The sequence below is a fragment of the Gigantopelta aegis genome, chromosome 3 (assembly GCF_016097555.1).
Source record: "Gigantopelta aegis isolate Gae_Host chromosome 3, Gae_host_genome, whole genome shotgun sequence".
Classification (NCBI taxonomy): domain Eukaryota; kingdom Metazoa; phylum Mollusca; class Gastropoda; order Neomphalida; family Peltospiridae; genus Gigantopelta; species Gigantopelta aegis.
This window is the reverse complement of record NC_054701.1, coordinates 46,409,126-46,434,923: the sequence shown is the minus strand read 5'-3', so window position 1 is coordinate 46,434,923 and position 25,798 is coordinate 46,409,126. Positions and strand designations below refer to the sequence as shown.

General features: G+C 36.0%; 1 protein-coding gene across 2 annotated transcripts in view; it reads right to left on the bottom strand.

Annotated features, from left to right (window-relative positions):
- Positions 1-61: 61 nt before the first annotated feature.
- LOC121368122 (protein unc-119 homolog B-like) overlaps positions 62-25,798 on the bottom strand; it is a 63,256-nt gene continuing 37,519 nt past the window's right edge. For both annotated transcript variants that reach the window (XM_041492697.1, XM_041492696.1), the window contains exons 2-5: positions 12,665-12,778; positions 10,813-10,921; positions 10,153-10,325; positions 62-8,339 (exon numbers count right to left, since the gene is read on the bottom strand). In XM_041492697.1, coding sequence (XP_041348631.1) covers positions 8,227-8,339; positions 10,153-10,325; positions 10,813-10,921; positions 12,665-12,778 — 509 coding nt within the window. In that variant the 3' untranslated portion in view covers positions 62-8,226. The remainder of the gene's footprint in view (positions 8,340-10,152; positions 10,326-10,812; positions 10,922-12,664; positions 12,779-25,798) is intronic.

Below are 25,798 nucleotides of genomic sequence, written 5' to 3'. Positions count from 1 at the left end.
TTTGGTTTTCTTTATACATGTGTATTTGCATCACAAAATAAAAAACACAAAAAAGCGGAAGTGAAACAATATTCACATTTATTGAAAAAAAATGAGACCAACTTTGCAGACAACAACGGACCAAGTTAAAACCAGTAATAAGTACATGTAGCTGTATGAGCTGAATGGCACTATTATCATCCCATTCACATATCTACATCAGAGTGCTACACTAAAGCAGACAGCTGTTGTAAGAGTTGGACAAACACACACTCTCACACTAGATCCACAAACTCTCATTCAACATGTACACACAATGATTGTCAAACAATCCTCAGCACATACAAGACTATTAATACAATCTGTCCCACGAGCAGTGATGCAAACACACCCATCAGCTCCCCATCCCATCTGCATACTGGCCTCACCTGATAAATATAGCAGGGTATATTTTGCAAAAAACAACTGGTACATCCATGTAGGTTTCTATTTGGGGGGGGGATCTATTTACTTTTGATATAAAAGGCGACTTCTGGCTTAGAAATAAATCGTTGTTAAATTCAGATTTTCCCAGGTAAATGAACAAAAAGAGGGAAAATAATGCACTGAATTGAACATTAAATTGTTCGAGATTACCTAAATTGAGACCATGTCCTCGAGATGTCATCTTGCCAGATGCTTGAATAGTACAGAAGGATGGAAATTCATCTGGATGAACTAGAGTTGGGTAATAGTATTTATCTGAGGTCACTTGAAGGTGCTTAAATATCTAGACTGATTTGCCATATAGCCCTGTACTATGATTACATACATCAGCTTACTACTTGAATTCCATGAACATTGAACCCCTCCAACCCCCAAAACAAAGCCCAAAGCCTTATGAACTACATTTAGTGTATATTTTGCTTTTTATTTCTAAAAGCCAGATACCTTTTCCAGTTCAACAATGCTTAAATTGAACTTTATTTAAAAATGCATAGCTAATTATATACAATTTGTTGTAGCCAATGAAAACAAACACCTTAAATATGCTAATCATCAAACTAGCTTTCTGATGAATACATGTCTATTATGACACACTTTCCAACTTCAACTTGATTTTTTTTTTTTTAATCTGATGAACAGTATCTTTCACCATGTCTAACAACTGTCTGCACATTATAACAAGCATACTATATTCAACTGTACAGGATTACAAAATGATTGACAGAAGGAATGTTTAAAATTATGCTAACAATCACAACTACTAGTACAACACCAGGAATGTCATGCTAAACAAAAGTCGTAAAATATATCACACACACAAAAAACTGGAATGTCTCATAGTTATCTAGTTCTCAAAATCTTTACATTATAGTTCTCAAAATCTTTACATTCTAGTTCTCAAAATCTTTACATTATAGACCTAACACCTGTACTGTTTTATAGTTTGGAGTATAAGAATAAAAGGTGTGGAATTTTTTTTTAAATGCTAAAATATTAAAAACCGTGAAAGGTTAGCTCAGGCACTTACTAAATTTGCCAACTGCAAATTTTAAAAATAACTGACAAATTTGATTTCAATTTGGTATAATAATTTCATGTAATAATTGATATTTTGGAAGAAAGAGGGTTTTGCAATTTTTTTTGTAAGTTTAATAGATAATTTGACGTATTTTCCATTAACCTAGAGCTAGCTGTATGACTACAAGTGAATTTCACAAGCACTGGGGAAAAAAGTGACATATTGCTGGTGGATAATATAAACAAAATAAAAGCCAAATCTATATTATATAGATAATTATTTTATATTCACATAAACTATCTCTAGAAGCTATTAATACTGCCAAGATGACCATGGCAGTTTTGAAAGATGATGAATTTGGCTTTGAGTATCACAAATATGAACATCTTTCTTACATCTATATTTATATACTCGTGAAAAAAAGTTCCTGTGCACATATTGCACATGATAGGTCTATTAAATGGTATTGAAGGAAAAATCAAATTTGTTTTCAAAAAACTATTTATTGACCATTCATAAATATGAGATGATTTAATAATTATTATGATGTGTCCACACAAGTCACAATTTTCAGCCATTTTATTTTGTGCATGGGAACTTTTTTCACAAGTATATAAATGTGACTACACTGAAGTCAAAATCATGCTTAACATGTTACAAGTTTTAAAACATGTAGACGTGCACACAACATCCAAGTGTGGAACATCCTAACAAGATAAAGAACACTTTAAACAGTGGTCTCAGGACTTCTGGACGGACACTGTAGCCAACACGAAATACACCAATGGCAGCACAGATCTACATAATATACACCAATCAGATTTCTGTACTGAAAAATACTGCAGAGATCAGAAAAAACATACACCTTTAACCAAAATAATCTTCTATATTATAAAATTTCACGTTGTACAACACTGGAAGGAAGTGGGGTAAAACTAAGATAAAACTATGTTATTTAAATTCAGGGTATATACTTTTCTATCGTCTTTGTAATTTTGAATAGTTTTTAAAAAAACAAAACAATCAATGACTTGATACTAAAATTTAAATCAAATGTTCCAAAATAGTTTTCACTGCATTGAATTCAAAACCTAATTTTCACTCGGTACTGTTAAAAGTTCCACAGAATACACCAATTATTTTACCAAGTCTTATTTTTGCTGATAACAAAACTCCATGACAAACCTAATATAAATTTGAGTCAAACTGATATCATTGTCAGTTTGAGCAATTTGCTCACAAATTTATATACAGGCACTGTATTTGGCAATATATAGAGATTCTCTTTTTGTCTGTAAACAGGTATTATTCACAATAAAAAAAGCTATATAATTAAAGCAACAGTTTTGCAAGCAACAAACAATTTTTACGAACATCACACTAACCACTTTGATATATGTATATTTGTACAACTTATCGGCAACAATCACTAGATTTTTCTCTATCCATCCCATCCTGAAAACCCCCCAACCCAAACAAAAAACAATAAGCAATTTCTTCAAATTGGATACAGAATGTGTGTGAATTTGCTTGTTGTCGAGTGTTAAGAATGTAGTAAAACAAAAGTATTCTTTTTCATTATGAACCAAATTGAAGCAGCATAACAAAATGACGTACTTATATTTATTATGGCTCAAATGTAAGCAACAATTACCTTCCTTACAGTTGTGTCTAAGCCGAAGAACATAAAAAAGCCTTTAAAAATGGAAAATGTGGAGAAGGGTTTCTGTCATGTTTATGACTGGTCCATATATATTTTCTGAAGATTACAAGCCATTCAGTTAGTAATTGTTAAGATTATTATGACGAATTCAACCCATTCACACAGGTTTATTCTTCAGTCATTTTAATTTCAGCTGGAAACCAGCTGAAAACCTCGATGACAGTTCATTGACAAGTTAGTAATTATTCACAATATTCTCACTGAAACAAATTACACAGATATATACAAAACACATGATCAACTTTATACCAAAACAATGGTAAGAGGTTAAAACATTTACTAAAAAGAAAAACCCCACAATACATTTAAACAGAATTTCGACATTGCCGCTTTAAAAATATTTTATTTTGCTCCATTCACTGAATACATAACAATTGGGTAATGCAGTCAGTGCGGATCATAACAAAAAAACCCTACTCTAAACAGTTTGCAGTGTGTGTGAGTATTTACATAAAATAACATGTCTAGACTGAAGATCAAACATGACAATACCCAAGTGATAACTTCAGTACAATGTGCAACTGGTGTCATCTGTATTAAAACCATCCGAGTGAAAACAACACAAAATTGAAAATCAGCAGCCGACCATCAATATTAAACACTCAACACACTAGCCTATTTACTGATAATTATTCATTCCAATCAACATCTATCTTGTAAATGTTTGTCGGCCATATTAGTCCACATATGTGAAACAAAACAAGACAATAATATTCTAATCCAATGACTGAACATTTGTTTTGTTTTTATCTATAACTTGAGACCTACACTGGTGGAGTAATCAGGAGTCTTAACGGATACCCAAATTTAACCAAATAATAAACTAAACATAACTGCATCATAACGTATTCCTTGCACCACAAGATTGTATCTAGCTAAAACAAATGACCATTTCGACCTCCTATACTAACGTTAGTGGTGTACCAGTTGTATGCACAACTGCTGTAATTTTATCAATTCTGAAAAGATGTACTTTTTTTAAATTCCTTAACAATTAAACCACAAGAACACGGGACAACAAATCTGTACAAAAATGTCAGAATAAATGTACATTGTACATATGTGAAACATAAATTCAGGTGAATTAAAAATTGTAATTAGTACACATAACATGCATAATTATACCGGCCTCCCCCTCCCCATCTTTTACTATTATATGTGAATAACAATAAGGAGACATACTATTATTAACTGTCCTGGGCCCAATTTCACAAAACATCGTAAGCCTAGTTTTGCACGTAAACGTAAATCCACGACTAAACCACAATTCTTATTACTATTATAGTTCAACAAATATAGTTAGAAGAACACATATTTCATTTTCTTTCGTCTTTAAATTACTCCAGCCTCCGTAATGATGTAATTTTCTGCGTGAAATTGATGCCAAACACGTGTGAACGCACAACCGGTATAACTGCTAGTAGCAGACGTAACTTACGATGTTTAGTGAAATGGGCCCCTGGGCTTCGTTTCACAAAGCAAAATTAGCAAAATTAGCTCTAAGATCAACTACATTAACTAACTTATGCACTTAAGGTGATCTTAGCTTTAAGATCGCTTCGTGGAATGGGGCCCTGGTCCATTTCCCGACAAAAGATATTGTCTGTAATCCAAATGAACAAAAGCAACACAAAAACATGCTGTATATATAATGCATTTGAATATGAATTTGGACTACAATCCACAGAAAAGGTGAAAATATGCAAGAACAATGGCAAACATAGCTAAAGAGTGAACACCAACTAAAGAAAACAAACAAACAACAAAAAACCCAACCCTATAAATACAATTATTGAGCAGGTGCAACATTAAAGGTAGCTGCATTTGTTACAGTGATGAAATAGAGTAGAAAATTTGGAAATGAACCACGATTACAGGACATGACTATTAGGGGTAATGGCATTTAATACATTGCTCATTCTGACGAAAATAGCACATGTCAAGAGACTCCCAATTGGGAGAATCATAATTCTGATTTGCATAAATCATGAAGCAGTCCTAATTGGGGTTACTGTATGTGGAAATCGTACTTCGGTTTATTGTATATGCTGCTTAGTTGAATATATTTTTGTTGCATGAGGCACATCCAAATAAGTGGATTTGACTGTATTATAGGATATGACTATTATGGGTAATAACATTAAAAACGTTTGCTCATTAGGCATCTTTTAACACATGGCCACCGCAAAACAAAACTTAGTCTAAACATGAAACCAGTCTGGTTGAACCCTGCCATGTCAACATTTAGAACAAATTATCTAAGATGGATATGTGTTAACAAAACAGACTGACCGTGTGCTTCTAAAACTTTTAGATTCTAGACCCAAGACTCTAATGGAGTTTAACATCAAGGCAATGCCATACAAACAGAATGCACATGACGTCATTAACGATTGGAGTTCAGACTCTGAGACCATAGCATCACAACAATGCCATACAAACAGAATGCACATGACGTCATTAACGATTGGAGTTCAGACTCTGAGACCATAGCATCACAACAATGCCATACAAACAGAATGCACGTGATGTCATTAACGATTGGAGTTCAGACTCTGAGACCATAGCATCACAACAATGCCATACAAACAGAATGCACGTGACGTCATTAACGATTGGAGTTCAGACTCTGAGACCATAGCATCACAACAATGCCATACAAACAGAATGCACGTGATGTCATTGACGATTGGAGTTCAGACTCTGAGACCATAGCATCACAACAATGCCATACAAACTCCATACATGTCATTACATATTTGACATCACTCTAAAGTTGTATAAGCACGGGTCCACAAATGGATATGTACTGTAAAGTGTTGTGTGGTAACACACACTGGAATGTTGGTTACTTTGGTATAGCTGATAAAATCTACCTTTAGTTGGATGAAAATATTAATAGAACACACACAATAAATAGACAAAAACAAACTGAACTAACGCATGAAAGAACAAAATATGTTGCCAAAATTCACAAAGATGTTGCATATATGTTCTCCTGTATCACATTGCTGCATAAGTACAATCTCAAAAAGAGAAAAAATGTGCCTTCCCACCCAAAAATAAAATACACTAGAATATCAATATATATATATATATATATATATATATATATATATATATATATATATATATATATATATATATAACTTCTTGAAACCTGAGCCATTTCCAGGAATTCTTGTGACCAAATTAAGTTAAAACATACAAACACTAGAAAATTCCAAGGAATGTGTGTACATTTTAAATTAATTATAATGGATCTAAACTGTTACTTTTTTTCTTTTTAATTTCATGGAATAAAAAATGAGTTAAAGCAACAAGAAAAATAAATTAATTAACTACCAAATGATATGATGGTGCATTTACCTAATATAAAACTCACTTAGTTGGCAAAGGGTGTGCGTGAATAAAAAATACTAATGTTTTCGACTTTAGTATTTCTAGGTAAACGGGTTAATGGGGTAAGTGCTCATTGCAGTTTTAGCAATAGATATGCACATAGTATAGTCCTGAATTTTTTTTGAAATGGACGTCAGTAATATTGACTGCAATAGTCCTAAGATATCAAATCCTATTAGCTTTAGCTAATTAACCCTCATTATATATTTAAATTGGCACAACTTCCCACAAGGACAAAGACACATGACTTCACAACATAAATATCACAAAACACATAATTTTTAGTTAAATTACTATACTAATGACAAAATCATGGAATATATTGATAAGCCAATATACATATACAGAAAAATAAATAACTTTTATGAACATTGGTAATAAATTCCCATTTGTGGTAAAACTAAATAAAAATTGCATAACACTGTAACTCATAAAATGTTAGCAACCGTAAATTATAGCGATAGGTAACTTATTGATGTTTTAGTCATAGAAATACAACTAAGTCAGCATATCGAACATTAAAATAAAATGTAAAAAATTTGATGACAAATGTCATGACCTACTTCTGGTTGTAAATGGACGAAGAGAATTAACTGTACTCATTCATCTTTACTTTAAAACAAAAAACTGGGCAGCCACATTAATGCAAAATGTAACCCCCATCTCTTGCTACTATAAAGAGCTATAGCTGTTATAATTTACAAATTTTGGTAGAGTTTAAGAATTTCAAACTACTACTTAATTGCTTGTATTTTATGCTCACCAATATTTTCTGATTTACAGTATATATATATATTAATTTGTCTATTAGACTGCACATAAAAACAAAGATATATATTTACAGCATGGCAGAATGCCTTTAAATGTCTTGTTTTACTGTAATCCAAATCACTGTGATCGCTGTGAAATCCCTTTCAAACCGATAACCTTTCCAGAATCCAAATTATTGTAACATCCATTCCCCTTGCTAACAGTACACACATAATAAATATATATTACTGGAGGATTTTCACACCTAACATTAGATGAATGTGATACTACAGAAGACAATGATACCAGTATGGCAGTGCTTGGCCTCCCGAATAAGTGGTGAACTACCGCACGTTTCACCATTTCCTTTCCATGTAATGACATCTAAATAAAATGGAAAGTTGAGAGAATTGTAAAGATATTATACCTATTACTATCGTTTATTTAAAAGTCTGACCAAGATAAAGACATTAGCAATGTTTTTGATCTCGTATATTATATGCCCTATTACTCTGGCTTACATAAACATTTTTACTACATTTTTTTTTATATAACTGATGCTAAAAGGAAATATGACAAAATTATAAAGTGCTTATAAAAACGTTTTAAAAACCTAAACAGTAACACATGAAAAACATGTTTAATGTGTGCAATATCAACTTGAAAATCCGTTTTAAATGAAATTTGTACCAGTAATATACTTTTAAAAATAATATCTTATCAGTAAATTATTTTAATACCTTTCCTGTTAACATTAAATGAGCTAACAAATAAATTCAAAATTTGGATCTCCAAAGATTATTATCGAGTCACAAGTTATTACAATAAACACAAGAACATTATTGGGAATCAGATGAAACAGGTCTTTTTAGGCTTCCCCATTGTATGCGTAGTCTGCCTTATTGTGCATTATCAACTTCTCCTCCACGAAGTAGAAGCTGTCAGATTTTGTTTCATATGGATGATCAATCATATCTTGGACTGAAAGAAAAAGAACAAGAATCAATTAATTCATAAATCCTATCAAATTGGTTCAGGACACATTTTAAGACTAACGGATTTAAAACACATTTTAATTATTTTAAAAACAAATGGACTGGCCACAAGATTTCTGACTTACCAAGCCCTTCCCACAAAGCATATAAGGCAAAAAAAAAAAAAGTTGCTCTCTGGTCAGACCAAAGTTCCAGAATTGATGCAGCGATGCAGCTTTTTTTTTTTAAGCATGGATTGCACAGAAAATGTCGGTATATTTGATACCGAAATAAGGGACATATTAAACTGAAATCAGAATGCACATCCTAGTTCATGCGTGATGGCACTTTGGCTCCAAATACGATTTTATGTCTTTACATGAAAAGCCAACATTTTTAAAATGTCATACCGTAGGAAATAATAATTAAAAAATGTTGACGCATGTGTCGATCAGAGACCAGAAATTTATTCTGTTTGGCCAAATACTGGCAACAATGAAGATGCATTTATATATATTAACAGTATTAAATGTGTTTTTAACAATCTTAAAATGTTTTTTAAAGGGATATTTATCTTAAAAATTGTTTAAAGAGGTATTTACAACTTAGTAGCCAGTGTAAAATGTGTTTGGCTAGTAGCTTTTTTAACAATAAAACTTTCATATTCAGGGGACAATATTTCAAAATCTTTGGTACCCACAAGTCTGTTTATGTGACTGTTACCTCGGTAACTGATTATTCAGTTACACAAATTACACATTAGTAACCTATTCAAAAATTCACATTTTAATGACTGTATTTTTAGCCAAGATTGTAAGTATTAAAAGCAAAATAAACTATAAAATAAAATATTTTATTTCATTAAAGAACAGTTTCTTCGATACATGGTAAAGAACATGTGACAGTTTACTACAGTTCACATGAATTTAAATTTGTGTAACCAATACGCGAACGGAATGATTGTTCATGTGAAATATTTTGCCCCGATATTAATTCCATAATTTTTCTTAGGATATAAACAGTGCACAATTTTACGATGAGATTTGGAGCCCTGTACTGGCAGAAATCAGGTCCGACTCATTACCTTTAATAACATTTGACTTTGACGGTCTCCTGTAATTGGTCTAATAGTAATGTAATTTTTTTTTTCTTTTTTTTAAAAAGAGTCCTGCAGTCTTTGAAGTGACAAGGAGTAAACGAGTAGAAAACCACAGGAAATGGAAGGTAATGATTTCCCAGGAAAGCATTTCTAAGTTTGATCCACATCACAAAATTAGCTGAAAGGTTTTTGGGAGAAAGTTAAAAGTTTTATTGTATATTGTATTATGCTGATACGTTGTAAAAACATAAAGCAATAAAGAACTTGAACTTGCTACATCTGTACATTCATGAGTATTTATAGCCATGTAGGGTATTGGTTGGAATTTCATCACTGATCATGGATTATAATTGACTGGCACAAACTGAACAACTCTTAATTATACAAAATATAATTTAACAAAATTGATGGCAATCTAAAAAAATGTGGCTGCCCAGTTTTTGTTTTATAAATGTCTTTTATTCATTAAAAACCCTATTAATTGCTTATGATACATTTAATACCCATTCAATATGTTTTCTTTACGTACACAAGAAAACAAATCTATAGCCCAGCATATTTACATCAATTTCATCATTCAAACTCTGACAATCGAGTACAGATTTTTATAAACAATCACTGCATCGGCAAAGCCCAAGAGATCACTTTTGTTTTATTATAACTGATCATCGGAACATTGCTAATTTATGGCACTTCAAGTTTTCATTGTTAGACAACTTACTTTCATCAGGTGAGAGGTTTGGAAACTCGTATATGTGCTCTACGGTGTTCCGGCTTCGTGGGATGCAAAAACCGAACTCAAAATCAAAACATTTCAGCATTCTGTCACGAAAGTAGTGCTTCTCAATCATCCGAAACTTGTTGACTGCCTTGTTTCCAACCACAAACTCAACACTAAAAGAAAAAAAAAGTGGTACTTAAAGATCTGAGACATATATTTTAATATTACTCTCATTTGTCATATTGTTATTTGAGCAAAGCCTTTTAAAAAATTCTTCATCTCGGCAATAACAATAGCAAAAGTGCAAAACAATTCCTGCATGGATAAAAAAACTGATTGCTGATATTGCTAATTTATTCTACTCAAAAATACTTTGAATTTGACACAGAGAAATGGCTCTCCTAAATTATATCAGATCAGTTTAGCACAAAACCCGACAAACAATTCTTATATAACAGAGTAAATAAGGTAACAGTGTTCACAAAATCATATAGATTCCAGTTCGCAAGAGAGATTCTTTATGACTTTAGACAAGGATATTGAAAAATACTAAACATATTGCTGTCACATGTAAACCATTTTAATACTCAGCAAAATGATTTGAATGTGATTTGAATGCAACACATGACACTATACAACTAGTTAAAGGAAGACACATACGTAGCCCCAACACTTCTCAGTTTCAAGAACTGTGGTGTGAACTGGTATCGGACAAATCTGCCTGCGTTTGGGTCCATATCCTCTAGTTCATCTTCACCATCTTCATCATCTAAAACACAAGAGAAAAAAAATAAAAATAAAAATAATAATTGAAAAAGAAATAAAAATCATAGAAAAATTTAAACAAATAAATTCAGGCCTTGACCGTAACCTTTTTTAGGTGTACCAGGTTAAAAAATCTGGTAGCCCTCAGAAAAAAATGTGTAGCCCCATAATTTTAATTTTTTTAAAAAGAAGAGAAAAATTAATAATCCTACCACTGACATAAATACTCTTTTGCTTCATTAAATCATACTGTACAATCGTCACCTAAGGGTCAGACCAGAAGAGCAATTAACACCGTTAGAGCGACTCTTGGCAGCAGAGCACATACATGAAAGGTGGGATTTCAGACATTGAAGGATATGTTTTATTTAACAATGCATTTCAGACATTGATGAATTAAGTGTCTTGTTGATTGTGGAGTAACTGGACATTCAGAAAAAAGTCTAGTAACCCGGCTGACTACCGGGTTTAGACATTTGGTAGCCCCAGTTAAAAATCGGTAGTCAAAACACCCCAGGCCACCGCTAAGGTCGACCCCTGAAATTGAATACCAGTATACATAAATAAAACAAAAACTGTTCACAAGAGACAGGTTCTATTTGATCCAAAGGAACGGCAAGAACAAGAATATTTATTTGAATACTAACATATCCGTTGGGGAATTCACGTATATACACTGTAAATGAGGAAATGTTAGCGCGGTAATACAAGACGCTAATATTTCATGACACTAAATTTAAAGAGACATACAACAGACTGTTCCAAAAACCTTGTGTGCGATTGTTTTGTCTGTGATCAACTGAAGGCACAACAATGGTTACATGCTATGATTAAACCAAAAGGATGCACATTACTGCAATCTTGTACTAAGTTCAAGATGTCTGTAAGCTGCATAACATCAAGATTCGTCAAAAAAGATTTTCAGCTGATCCTACAACTTCAAGCTTATTAGTTTTTTAGTTTCTGATGATGACCTCATTAAAGTTCTATGTTGTTAATATGTGACCCATTTGGATTTCGCTGAATTTTAAGATCGTCAATATTTTATGATTTACAGTAATTCAATTGCATACAAACCTGAGATGTATTACAATTTACAGTCAACCATTAAATTTATATTGTAAATTGATGGTATGTCCTGTAACTTGAGTGGTCAATTACATTGTTTTCTGGGCATCAAATAGATAGACCGGCCTCGGTGGCGTCGTGGCAGGCCATCGGTCTACAGGCTGGTAGGTACTGGGTTCGGATCCCAGTCGAGGCATGGGATTTTTAATCCAGATACCGACTCCAAACCCTGAGTGAGTGCTCCGCAAGGCTCAATGGGTAGGTGTAAACCACTTACACCGACCAGTGATCCATAACTGGTTCAACAAAGGCCATGGTTTGTGCTATCCTGCCTGTGGGAAGCGCAAATAAAAGATCCCTTGCTGCTAATCGGAAGAGTAGCCCATGTAGTGGCGACAGCGGGTTTCCTCTCAAAATCTGTGTGGTCCTTAACCATATGTCTGACGCCATATAACCGTAAATAAAATGTGTTGAGTGCATCGTTAAATAAATCATTTCTTTCTTTCAAATAGATAACAACACCCACAAAGCTAATAATTCGATAAAAAATGACATTCATGGGCACCAAAGAAATTATATAAATACCAATTAAACAAAGTGCTGGGGTGTTAAACAAACATTCCTTTCATCTCATTACTAGGTAGTTAAGTAAGTATTGAAATCATGGATCTCAACTCACCAGACGGGGGCGGTTTGGCTACTTCAAAAAGCACTGTTTTCGTATCCATGTCTCGGAGTTTGAATCTTGTGAAATCAATCCCATATATGTTAGCTTCGGGGGAACAGAGATATTCTGAAACAAACAACAAATATTTTACCGGCTACAAATAAATAAGTTAAATACGGCAGGTGACTCCTTTTTGAAGCTGGAGTATCGGAGATGTCGAAAAACAACAACAACAACACACAACACAAAATGACTGCCCTCTTTTAGCAGAAATAATCATGGCTTTTTATTCAGGCTAAAACTAAGTAAAATGGCACGTTTTTCATTTGTTAAAATGTCAGCATGTGTTAGCATGTTTTTAACACAAAAGTCTCACATTAGACCTGATTATCACTTTAAATGATGTTAATTCAATGATGTAAATAGTTGGCATTGTAGGTGAAGTGTTGTATTTGTTTATTGTTATTAGTTATGTATTGGTGTTTTTCTGTAACCAACACTTTGATCAGCATTCTAGGTCCATTTAAAACAAAAAAATTTAAATGCTGGGGGATGTGTGTGTGTGTGTGTGTGTGTGTGTGTGTGTGTGTGTGTTTGCCACTCCCTTTGGGCCGATTTCATATGTCTCGGTTTCGTAACACCAGGTTATATGAAAACCTAGGTTTAACACTGGTTTACATAAAACACTGAACAACTTGACCAAGACCTACACCCGTGGTGCATTTCACGTGTGTGTTTTACCCGTGTTTATAAAACCACGCTTTTTGCATGGGTGACCCGCGGATCTGGAAAGGGACATAAGCGAGGGATAGCTTACACTTTATAACTGAAACACGTTACCGGTATATTATTAGCATTCACCTACGAGGTGGGGGATCAGTTACCTCCTCCCCCTCCTCCCCCAGTCTGGGGGCAAACCTTTATATTTGGCCAAAATAAGCTGGCCTGAAACCTTTTCACCGTGTATTTCGATCATTCTACTCACAATATTAGTTGTAATCCATGTAAAATGCATACAAAACCCTACATAGCTGTTGGTAATAATGCACAGATGAATAAACATTGTTACCCAGAATTGGGCATTTCCCTTTAATTGGGGCAAAAACCAGCCCCCCACCCACCCCCCACTCAAAACAAAAAAGGGATCTGTATGCCTGATGGTACTGAGAAAACGTTTTGTTAAATTTTCAAACATGTAGGCCTATCTCGCCTTTTTTCCCCCTTTATTAAGACGAGACAAACAAGACAGCATGTCATTATAAGACTGCAGTCTGCAGAATTTGCGTTCATGACTCATGTTTTTAGTGACCGGCCTCGGTGGCGTCGTGGTTAGGCCATTGGTCTACAGGCTGGTAGGTACTGGGTTCGGATCCCAGTCGAGGCATGGTATTTTAAAGCCAGATACCGACTCCAAACCCTGAGTGAGTGCTCCGCAAGGCTCAATGGGTAGGTGTAAACCACTTGCACCGACCAGATATCCATAACTGGTTCGACAAAGGCCATGGTTTGTGCTATCCTGCCTGTGGGAAGTACAAATAAAAGATCCCTTGCTGCTAATCGGAAAGACTAGCCCATGTAATGGCAATAGTGAGTTTCCTCTCAAAATCTGTGTGGTCCATAACCATATGTCTGATGCCATATAACCGTAAATAAAATGTTTTGAGTGCGTCATTAAATAAAACATTTCTTTCTTTCTGTTTTTAGTGTTAAATTTATAACAAAATGTAATTTTAATGCAATTCATTATATATATTTTTAGCAGACTAAAAATAACTTTTGTTTCTGAAAATTCTAAAATAATGCATTCGTGTCTGTTAGATACCATTTATATTACAACTTACAAACGTATCCAAATCGCTTTCGCTTGTTAGATATATTTTAAAACAACTTGCTGCAAGATAAATGGTATCTAACGGACACTCATGTATTATTCTCTATATAGTTTAAAAAAAAAAAATTAAAAGACAAAAGGGCATCTTGTGTAAAAGGGGGGTCGACCCCCCTGATCCCCAACCCTTTGTCTGCTACTGTAGTGCGTTAAAATGGTCTCTAAAAATACATTCACATGTTATGGCTCTTGAGATACTGATGTAAAACACCATTTTGCTGGCGAAATTATCTATGAAGAAATTACTTTGAGCAAACCCAGTGAAAAACCACCTCAAAGTCAGGTTTAAACAAGCAATACAATTATAACCCAATGTTAAACTAGGGTTATTGAAAACTAGACATGTGAAATGCACAGTAAACATCACCCTAGGTTTAACCTGTATGTTTTCCAAAACCCACCGATAACCCAGACATATGAAATCGGCCCTTTATGTTTAACTGCCCCGTTTATTTTTCTGTTCGACACTTTTTATCCTCCTCCTTTTGGCAAACTCAACATCACAGGAAACGAGTCTCTTGTCACATAGTTCCAGAATAGTTAACTTTCCAAGTCTCTAAATACCATCCTGGAAAGAGGGGTTCGTTAATATGTAGTCCACCTAAAAATGTCTAAGAAAATACAACATAATAGTGGTATACACAGAAATGCATTGGCCATATTTCAGTCTTTCATAATAATACAAGCAATATGCATTTTCACAGGAATTCGAGGCTAGTAGAAAAAAATAGGTATTTTGGAGAAAATGTAGGAAACATAGGACGGAGACAAAAAGTAGGAAAACCTAGGATCACTGGACAACCTGGTTGGCCCCCTAAAACACAAACATTTTTGGCTGCTTATTATATTTATCCATTAAAGGCTTTTGTAGGAAATATCGCTGGCACTATAATTTGCGATATAGTCAAATTTTAATCACAAGACATTATTTTGTTATGTCACTGTGTATATTTTAGTGACGTCATGCCATTGTCGTTCTGCTAGTTAAAATGAGTCTACTGCTCCCAAATATAGAGACATTCAACCCAAATTACTGACATTCAACCCAAATTACTGACATTGTTTACCCCCCTCATGTCTTGTGATATCATAATTTATCAGCACTTGTTGGTAAAAGTATAAAAATACTTGGCAAGCCTTGGATTTCATATTTTTACATCAACTCGTGCTGATAAATTATAATATCACAAGACACCTGGACAGTATCCTCTATATACTGGATAATCAGTCAATTGAATTATTATCAAAACTAATTTTTTGGTTCTTTTACAAACATTACTTTTTGGATATTCCGAAATAATATGTCGTAATGAATGTGCAAAATTTTGGTTGCCAGATGGGCAAATCACGATAAGGTTTTGACTCGCCCTATTTTTCCCCCACTCACATGGGGCGACCGTAAAATGCACACCCTGGAACAATAGATATAGTCCATTCAGAGCAACTGTAAATAATTTTGAGTGCATAAATGGTTTTAATTAAGAATTTATACGTCCATTCAAATGTTTTTATTTTACAAACTATTCACTGGTATGAACATAATGCCTATCTGTATTGACATCAAGTGTTGTTAGAGATCATGAGGGAAAACTGACTGCTCTTGAAAAACTGTATTTTTCCTTTTAAAACTTATTAATCAAAGTGTTCGTCCACTGTGCATATTTAAAAAAAACCCATATATTTTACCATGTAGTGGCTTTAAAAAAAGGAAGAAGTGACAAACTGTGCATGCGCAGAAAGGTTATTTTTCAAATACATGTGACTGAACGCAGTTAGAAACCATAACACTTTCGGAAAGACTTCCGAAAATTCCAGCATGCATGCTAATACTACAACTAACCCTAACCCTGAATGGTGGAATGTTTGGAATTCTTGCCACAGTTTCTTGTTTTCTGGATGGTGTTACACTTTTGTTTATGAGTAAAAGTGAGCTATTGTTTTAACTTTACAATTAGTGATTAAAATAAAAACATGTTGTCTTATGTACATGTATAGAACAAATCATATAACAAAGGTACCATAATGAGTAGTTCTTTGCATTGGGAGGCTGTACGTTTTAAATAAACAAGTAAACAGGGTAGGTAAAAACATCAAAGAATTAGCCGTATTGGGCATTAAATCCTCAAAACAAACAACAATCAAATTTTAAATGTCTTGTCTCTGATGTTTGGTGTTAGTAAGTGGGATTCTTAATTAGCAGACTTTCGTTTTTAAAAAACCCATGAGTGCTAAAAATCTCACTCCTCAAAATGCTTATGATGAGGGGGATGGAAATCACACTCCTCAAAATAATCAGAATTAGAAGCAAGAGACCAACAGGAATTGCATCTATGAACATGATTAAGTTTGAGGAGTACCATATTTGACCGGAAATAAGCCCAGGGGGCCAAGACAACTCATTGTGAGCTTAGCATGGGGTGGGCTTATTCCCAGACAAGGGGCCAGTTTTGTTGAGAATTTTTTTTTATAATAATTAAAATAAATAATAATAATTAAATGAACTAGGAAGAAAACAAAAAACGTTCAGTAGCATATCTATTAATTAGTGTTCCATTTGTTATTAATAAATAATAATTGTTTATTAATTAAATTGTTTTTTTTTTTTACTAGTATCTAATTATCAGAAACACACCTTCTATGTTACAATTACTTACCAGTGAGGTTTATTTACATCCAAAATTTAAGGCTGAGAAGACTTAAAACAACATCAATTAACAACAAACTCAATAGCGTATACACACGTTTCTGACACAGGCATCCAGCTTACACTACAAAAAATTGTCAATCTAAGGTCATTGTTCTTAGCCAATCAGAATATGGTATTTGCTTAATTAGCATTAACTGCGGACCCAGTGTGGTGGTAAAAATAGACATTAGTTTTTAGTTCATACTTGGGCTTGGATACTTCAAAGAAATACTGCAGGCATGAAATTGAAAACAATGTTACACACTGTTATTGTTAGACTGCTAAATCTCACTGGTGGTAAAATATTGTGTTACATTTGTGTTTAATTATCTGCAGGAGGTATGACCTTTTAAATGAACTTTGAGCAAACTTGCAATTTCGTGTTATTTATAAGGTGACGAAGTTGGGGGGGGGGGGGGGGGGGGGGGGGGGGCTTATTTAGAATGAGGGCCTAATTTCTTAAATGCTATCAAAACGGAGGGGGGCTTATTCAAAGACATGGTCTTATTTCAGGTCAAATACGGTAATAGTTTCTAAATTAAATATCTTAATTTAACTAATATGATGGTTGTTCTCAAAGATGGAAGGAATGGGTCATTGCAGTCTTACACAAGAAAAAGAAACATCATGAACACAACCATTGTCAATTTCTTATATATTATATGCATATCATGTTGCATTAAAATTCTGAATCATGATAATCTGTTGACTATTTATGAATAATTGAAACTGATTTGTTTGTGCTTATTCTGTTTTATTTAAACAAGTACAATAATTTTAGTTTTCATCGCAAAATGATGATTTCTCCATGGACACAAACCTGTGAACTGAATGTAAAAGTATAACAACAACATGGCACAGGGTTATCACATTTATCATGATATCATAATATACATGTTATGTACCTGCAAATTATCTAAATTAAAAATAATAAAAAAAATTAATCACAGAGAAAATGTCAACATGTACTGTTTTATACCCAAATATATCTTACTACAATTTTTATAAATATATATTTTTACAAACAGGATTAACTTTGATTATCGGTGTACTGTAGTTAACACGTCATTTATTATACTACTAACTCGAACCATAGCAACCCATATAAAATGTTTTTAAAAAAACCTAGTGTAATTTTATTTTAAAATATACATGCTTTTACTCTTGGTAAATTCGAATTACTGGGTTGAAATTAAATCGGTGTAGGTTTGTTTCAGGTGCCTGTCAACCGATTACATGTACTAGAAATCTGACTCTAACAAGGTCAACGTCCTTGGCTTTAAATCACGTGGCAGTATCATGAAACAGAAAGCAGAAATATCCGGAGTACGTCGCTATGCTATTAACGAAAACAAAACCTGCTTTACTAAATTACTTTTTGGTAGGTGTACGCGTTTAATGTGATATCAACATGTGTAAACATTATACACATCATAGAATTATTGGACAACACACCTACCGTATTATATTTTCTGTACGTGATCAAAACAACGATAGTGTAAAATATATTTTGCAATGTTACCTGCATTGTACGAAATTAAACACAACAAAACCGATGAGATCTTAATAATAAGTGAACTCCTAGCTGATTGGCTCAGTGTAAAGATAACCAACCAATCGTGTTTCAATTTATAAAAAGTATTCTAGGAAGTTCATTGTGAACAGAATGGAAAGGTTTGTAGCGTTGTGGATTGGACAAAAAGAAAGAAATGTTTTATTTAACGACACACTCAACACATTATTTTACGGTTATATGGCGTCAGACATATGGTTACGGACCACACAGACATTGAGAGGAAACCCGCTGTCGCCACTACATGGGCTACTCTTCCGATTAGCAGCAAGGGATCTTTTATTTGCACTTCCCACAGGCAGGATAGCACAAACCATGGCCTTTGTTGAACCAGTTATAGATCACTGGTTGGTGCAAGAGGTTTACACCTACCCATTGAGCCTTGCGGAGCACTGACTCAGGGTTTGGAGTCGGTATCTGGATTAAAAATCCCATGCCTCGACTGGGATCCGAACCCAGTACCTACCAGCCTGTAGACCAATGGCCTACCACGACGCCACTGAGGCCGGTCGTTGTGGATTGGATTCAATAAACAATAAAAAATTTGTGATTTGTTCAATTTAGGGGCACGTTATTTCACGCCCATCAGATTGAGTTGACGGGGGTTCATGAGCGTGATAGCGCTCGTGCCCTTCAAAAACGAGATTTAGTGGCCTCTTTGATTTAACATGGATATCCTTACTGGGCATTAAATCCTCAAAACAAGACAACAATCAAATTTAAATGTTTCTATGAATTTGTTATTATAAGCAAGATTTAGTAGCCTGTTTGATTTAACATGGATAAATATAAACTATATAAACCCAGAGAGGATTCATGAGAAAACACTAACAACTATGACTGATTTAAGACGAGACATCTGCATTTCCTGCCAGTGACCCATACTACTGAGACAAGAAGGCCTGAATTAGAAAATTTGTTTCTAATTTTCATTATTATTCATACTTACCTAGTGCTAGCACAACAAATATGCTATTCAACCTGAGTCATACCTACATACTGCAGAATTCTCTCCCTTGCCGGATATGCGCAATGCTATCCTTGCACGGGCTACCTGTAACTTCATTCTCGGTTCAAAGTCCACCCACCGAGGGAAAGCCTCATAGGGGTGGGTGGGAGGTATAGTTTGTTGTGCTAGCACTAGGTAAGTATGAATAATAATGAAAATTAGAAACAAATCTTCTAAGTCTTATTCAACTTACTGTGCTAGCACAACAAATATGCTATAACGGACGTGCAATGACACCGTTAGAGCACGTGAATTCAACATTAATGGGAGGAGGTAAGAAAATAGAGGACTTACCCGTACCCAAAAAGCTCCTTTGAAGTAATGACATGGAGATAGCACGAACCACGACATACGGTAACAAAAACTTTTGGGAATAAAAAGGGGCTTCCCAAAAGAAAAACTCATCCCCATGAAAGGGAGGAAAAACAGCTCCCCAGGGAGAGGAAACGTTAGACAACACTACAAAAAACCCCATCCCTCAGAAAAGGGTGGAGTGTTAAACATGTCCGAAGCGTGAATCGATGGCAGTCGGACGGAAAAGAGGTCGACCCCTTTCCGTTGCCCTGCGCACAGACACGACGTGTTGAGCCGCAATGACTGTCTGGATCCTACGCGTACCGTCAGGACCAACCGCCATATCCCGGAAATAGAAACGGTCAAAAGTGTGCCGTCCTTTCCAAACCCCTGCATTCATGACCTTTATAATATCTAAAGAGTCGTGAAAATTCAGGGAAGCAGAAATGGCTCGGATCTCATGTGGTTTAACAGAGAAATTCCGTAACACATGATCACCCGCCATCTCATATGCTAGCTTGATGGTAGCTGCTATCCATCAAGACAAAGCATTTTTTGTGACATCACCCGGCCTAATGGTATAAGAAATAAATAATCTCTTTTTACCCTGCCGCCGGTTTTTCGTACGCTCCAAATAATACTTCAATGCTCTCACTGGGCAAAGAAGTCTATCCGAGTTATCAGATGACAGTGTACGAGATAAACTGTGAATGACAGTAGGTGGAAACTCTTCCCCCGGAGACTGGTTTTTAGCAACAAAAATAGGGTCGGTACGTAAAGTGACAGACCCGTCCGAATTGTAATCAACCAAGTCATGCAAAAAAGCATGTATCTCACTGATCCGACGACAAGCTGCCACCAGAAAGACATTCCATTTCGGTAATATGGAAGGTGATTGAACCGTGGGATCCCGTAATGCGTTCGCCCAAATCGAACCCACAAGAAACCAGAAACAGAGTCTTCCACGTCAAGGCACGAAGACTAGCAAACTTCAACGGCTCATAAGGCGCACCCTTAAGAGCATGTAACACCAGAAAGACATTCCATTTCGGAATAATGGAAGGTCGTTCAACCGTGGATTGTAATGATTTAAGTAAATCATGCAACACCAAGTTGTAACACCATTGAAGTCTCCGATTTGGTTCCACCCCAACGATTGAGATATGCCACTACCGACGTATTGTCGCATCTCAACAGAATTCGACGGTGTCGAAGAACACACCGGAAATGAAGACAGGCATGATGAAATGTGTTGATCCAACAGATGCGCCCCGTACCCGTGCAGCGACGCATCCGTGAACAGGATCAGATCCGGAGCAGGGGGGTGCAATGGAACCGATAGGGACATGCACTTGTCCGACAGGCACTCCTGTATCGGATGAGTGAACCATGGGCCCAGAGGCACTATCGTGTCCCAATTGTGACCGTCCCACCGTGGGGACAAATGCCACTGGAGTGGTCGTTTCAATCGTCTGAACCGCACGATCAATGAGGCCAGAGATTCGAGGTGGCCCAACACCACGTGGAGAGATCGTACCGCAGTACTTTGCTCCCCCATCAAACGTCGCGCTGACGTTTGGAAATTGTGGATACGCACATCGGTGGGACGAACCGACGCTACCACAAGATCGAAGACCACTCCGAGATATGTGAAAATCCAATTGGAGGATCGTGTCCAAAACCAACCCGACATTGGTCTGACACTCCTGTTGCGACGAAGCTGGGATCAACCAATCGTCCAGATAGGTATGCATTCGAACCCCTAACAAATGAACATGACCTACCACCGCTTTTACCACACGTGTAAAAGCATGGGGACTCGTCGCCAAACCGAACGGGAGCACACGAAACTCGTACGCTTTCCCGTCGAACAGGAAGCGCAGAAACTTCCAAAACGCCTTGTGCACCGGGACATGGAGGTATGGGTCTTTCAGATCGATCGACGCAGCCCACTCCCCAATTTGACCGAACCGGACCGGACCGAATGAACCGTTTCCATTTTCATGGAAGGAACATCGACGTAGACGTTCAGTGGCTTCAAATTTAGGATTGGTCTCCATTCCCCATTTTTCTTCCGGGCGAAGAAAAGATGAGAATAAAATCCCGGAGTGTCCTGACTGACTCTCTGGATGGCCCCTTTGCCGAGAAACTCGGCAATCATACTCTCCACTAAAACGCGCCGATCCGCGGACGGTAACGGCGGCATTCTCGGAGTGGAAGTAAGAGAGGGGCTCGAAGAAAAGGGTATTTTGTAACCGTGTCGAATGACCGATAGAACCCAGGGGTCGAGACCAGGCAGCTTGCACCAATTTCGAAGGAAATGGCGGAGCCTTCCCCCCTACGGGTATGGTTGCTAACGGTACCTCCGAAAGCAATTGCCGATCGTTCACGTACCCTCACCCCAACCGCTTACCACCCGTAGGCGCAACGCCTTTGGTGGACTGAGAACGGAACGCAGTATGACGTTTGCGTCCTCGCTTAGCGGAAGACGGGTTGTTACCTGGTTGCCTCCTAGTGTCAGGAACCCTAGGGATCTGAGCCGACTGTAAAAAAGCAGCCTTTTTCACAGGAGGCTTGAACCCCGAAAACGTGGACTGACGTTTACCAGAGGTTGAGGGTCGAATGTTCGGGACTGGTCGCGACAAATCCTTGTCTAGGACAATATTAAAATCGGGACCGAAAAGTAAATTTTCCCGTACCGAACATGTACGAAAAAACGTCTTCGCAACGTTTGGCGCACTCAAACCCGCCAGGTAATGGTCACACCGTAACAAAAGACTGTTTGCAAACAATCGGCCAGATAACTGAGTGATATGCTAAGAGGCTTTTGACGCAGCCTCCAAACAGCCTTTCGCCAGCCTTATCCAAGCCAAATAGGAACGTACCTAAATGGTTATTAACCTGGAACAAGCAGCTCGGACACTAGTGGGAACGACCGCCGGATGTTCGAGAAAATCCGCCCCCAACGTCTCATAGGAGTCGGCACGAAAAATGTGCGCTCCCGTTAAGATTTAAAATTAAGACATTCGGCCTGGTATGCATATTCATGCTGTTGACCATGGGTACGAAATTAACAAAGACAAAGGAATAAACAAAAACTGCAGTTAGGTATTCACTGATGCGAACAACTATTGTTTTTCTACAAATTTACATCAAGATTTACTTTTGCGTAATCATATTGTTTAATGTCCGCAACGATGTCTCTTGACATGCGAGTGTCAGCTGACTCTGAAGCGTGATGTATTTTCGCACCGAGAGCTGTCCTCAGTTCAGCCAACGAATGTTCGCAAACTATTTGATTGGTGTTTGCCGTGTTCATTTGGTTTAACGTGAAGTGCACAAACCTGTCTAGCGAACGTTTTCTTTTCACTCGGTCTGGCTAAACTGAGACCTTGACTCGGCTTGAGATCGCCTACATGTCTTTCGGCCCTGAACTAGCATGTGTATTCAAATCGACACGCATTGGTGGTCTGTTTTTATTACTTTGGTTCAAAGATTTTACAAAGTAAAAAGTTACGGAACTTCCAGACATTGCTGTCATACATCTTGAATGTATACCGTTAAAATTAATAACCGTGATTATTAAAATAAGCAAACATTATAAGGCCTACGCTGAATTCTGCATGACACCGTTTCTCGTTACCGGTTGCGAGATCGATATTACGCTAATTAAATATTTGGTATTATTATTATGTTTGAGGTGTCATATAGATTATGTAACGGAAGTCTTTCTGTTTTGGTTAACTGATTGGAATATATTTTATTTCATGTATTGTAATATAGAATATTATTTCCTTAAGTATAGTATTTGTGCAATTAGAGATGTCAGTGATATTACTGATTGTCAAATGAATGTCTGGTCACGGTTGCTAATCAACTTTGTACCACAGTAATTTTGTACCATTGTAAAAAGTAATTTTGTACCCTGGTCATTTCGTACCATAACTGAAAGTCATATCATACCATAACAATAACCCCGGTAGTGTCTTTTACAAAATAACCATTAACCATTTAATCTTGTCCCTAAAAAAAATCTAGTCATTTCGTACCATACACTGAAACAAATTTGTGGTTAATTTAATGGATATTTTATCAGCAAAAGACTAAACATTATTGCCACTTTGTATAAACATGGTCCATTATGTTGTTTTGTTGTTTTTGAGAGTTAGACTAATTATCTGGAGCCATTTCACAAAACATCGAAGTTGGCAGTTAGTAGTAAATACCAAATATGGCTCTTGTCAGGTAAAATGAAAATAACAGTTGACAGGTATTATGGGTATCAATAACGATATGCTTCACAATAATGTGTTCCGGTTTTCAAACTGTCCAAATAAAGTTTAAAAACAACAAAACAACACTGCATTTATGCTATGGTCGATTCGTTTTCTATACACTGGTACAAAATGACTGGGGTACGAAATAACTTTTCTCAATGGTACGAAATGACTTTTCTCAATGGTACGAAATGACCAAGGTACAAAATGACCAGGCAGCATGGTACGAAATGGGTGGTACAATATGACTATTGTCCGAACCAAATTGTTAACAACTACGAAAAATTACTCTCCTACCTTTAATTGCAGTTAGATTTCCTCCAAAGTTTGTCCAGACAGAAATCTTGAAAAAACCCATTACAATGACACAGATTCCACATACCAGATGATAACTATGTCACCTTATCGACTTCGCTGAGAGCGCATAGGGCAAAAAGCATGTAATTTTGTGCTGGCTGCCATTTTGACTTTTTTTGGAATATTAGGATAGGACTTAATCTAACAATGTCATAACATCAGACCTTCGTTTTTGAAAAACCCAGGAGTGCTAAAAATCGCACTCCTCAAAATGCTTACGGGGGGGGGAAGAGAGAAAGAGAATCGCACCCCTCAAAATCGCACCCCTCAATATAATCAGAATTAGAGGTAAGAGACCGAGAGGAATTGCACCCATGAACATGATTAAGTTTAAGGAGTAATGATTTCTAAATTAAATATCTTAAGGGTTAATGTTTTGTGTTTTCAAAATAAATATCCTAATTTAACTAATATGATGGTTATTCTCAAAGATGAAGGAATGGGCAGACCTGTCAACCCTCCCGGATTCCACGGGAGTCTCCCGGTATTTGATCAAATCTCCTACTAACCTGTGCAGGAGACAGTTTCTCCTGTTAAATGACATTTTTGTAAGCATAAAAAAAAATCGATCCTCTTTTGTCAAAATAACAGAAGGGAAGTAACTCTGCCTTTTTTTCTCATTCGGTTTCTGAGAATGTAACAGGCCGAATTGTCCCGACTGTTTAACCTTTGCCGAAGTGAGAATTGTGGGATAGCCTATTCATATTGTTAAAAAAGCACATGGAGTTTATAAAATGACGTGTTGTTATAATGTTTGTTGTCATCGTAATGGCTACGAAGCGTGTTGCCGCTAATTCAACAGGCTGTGTATTGACATTCAGTGTTGCCATATAAAAAAACAAAACTATCCAATTTAGTTCTAATAACACCTCTGAATTGTAAAATGTCTTCCCACTGGATTACATAATGCAACTATGACGAATATGAACTGCCAGACTCCGAGTTGACAGTGATACACACGATGCATGTTAAAATCACATGTCACAGCAAGACAACGAAAATACCAATTAGCTGTATAAACATACTTGTGTCAGTTAATGTTGTATGTTTGTGCAGTAAAAT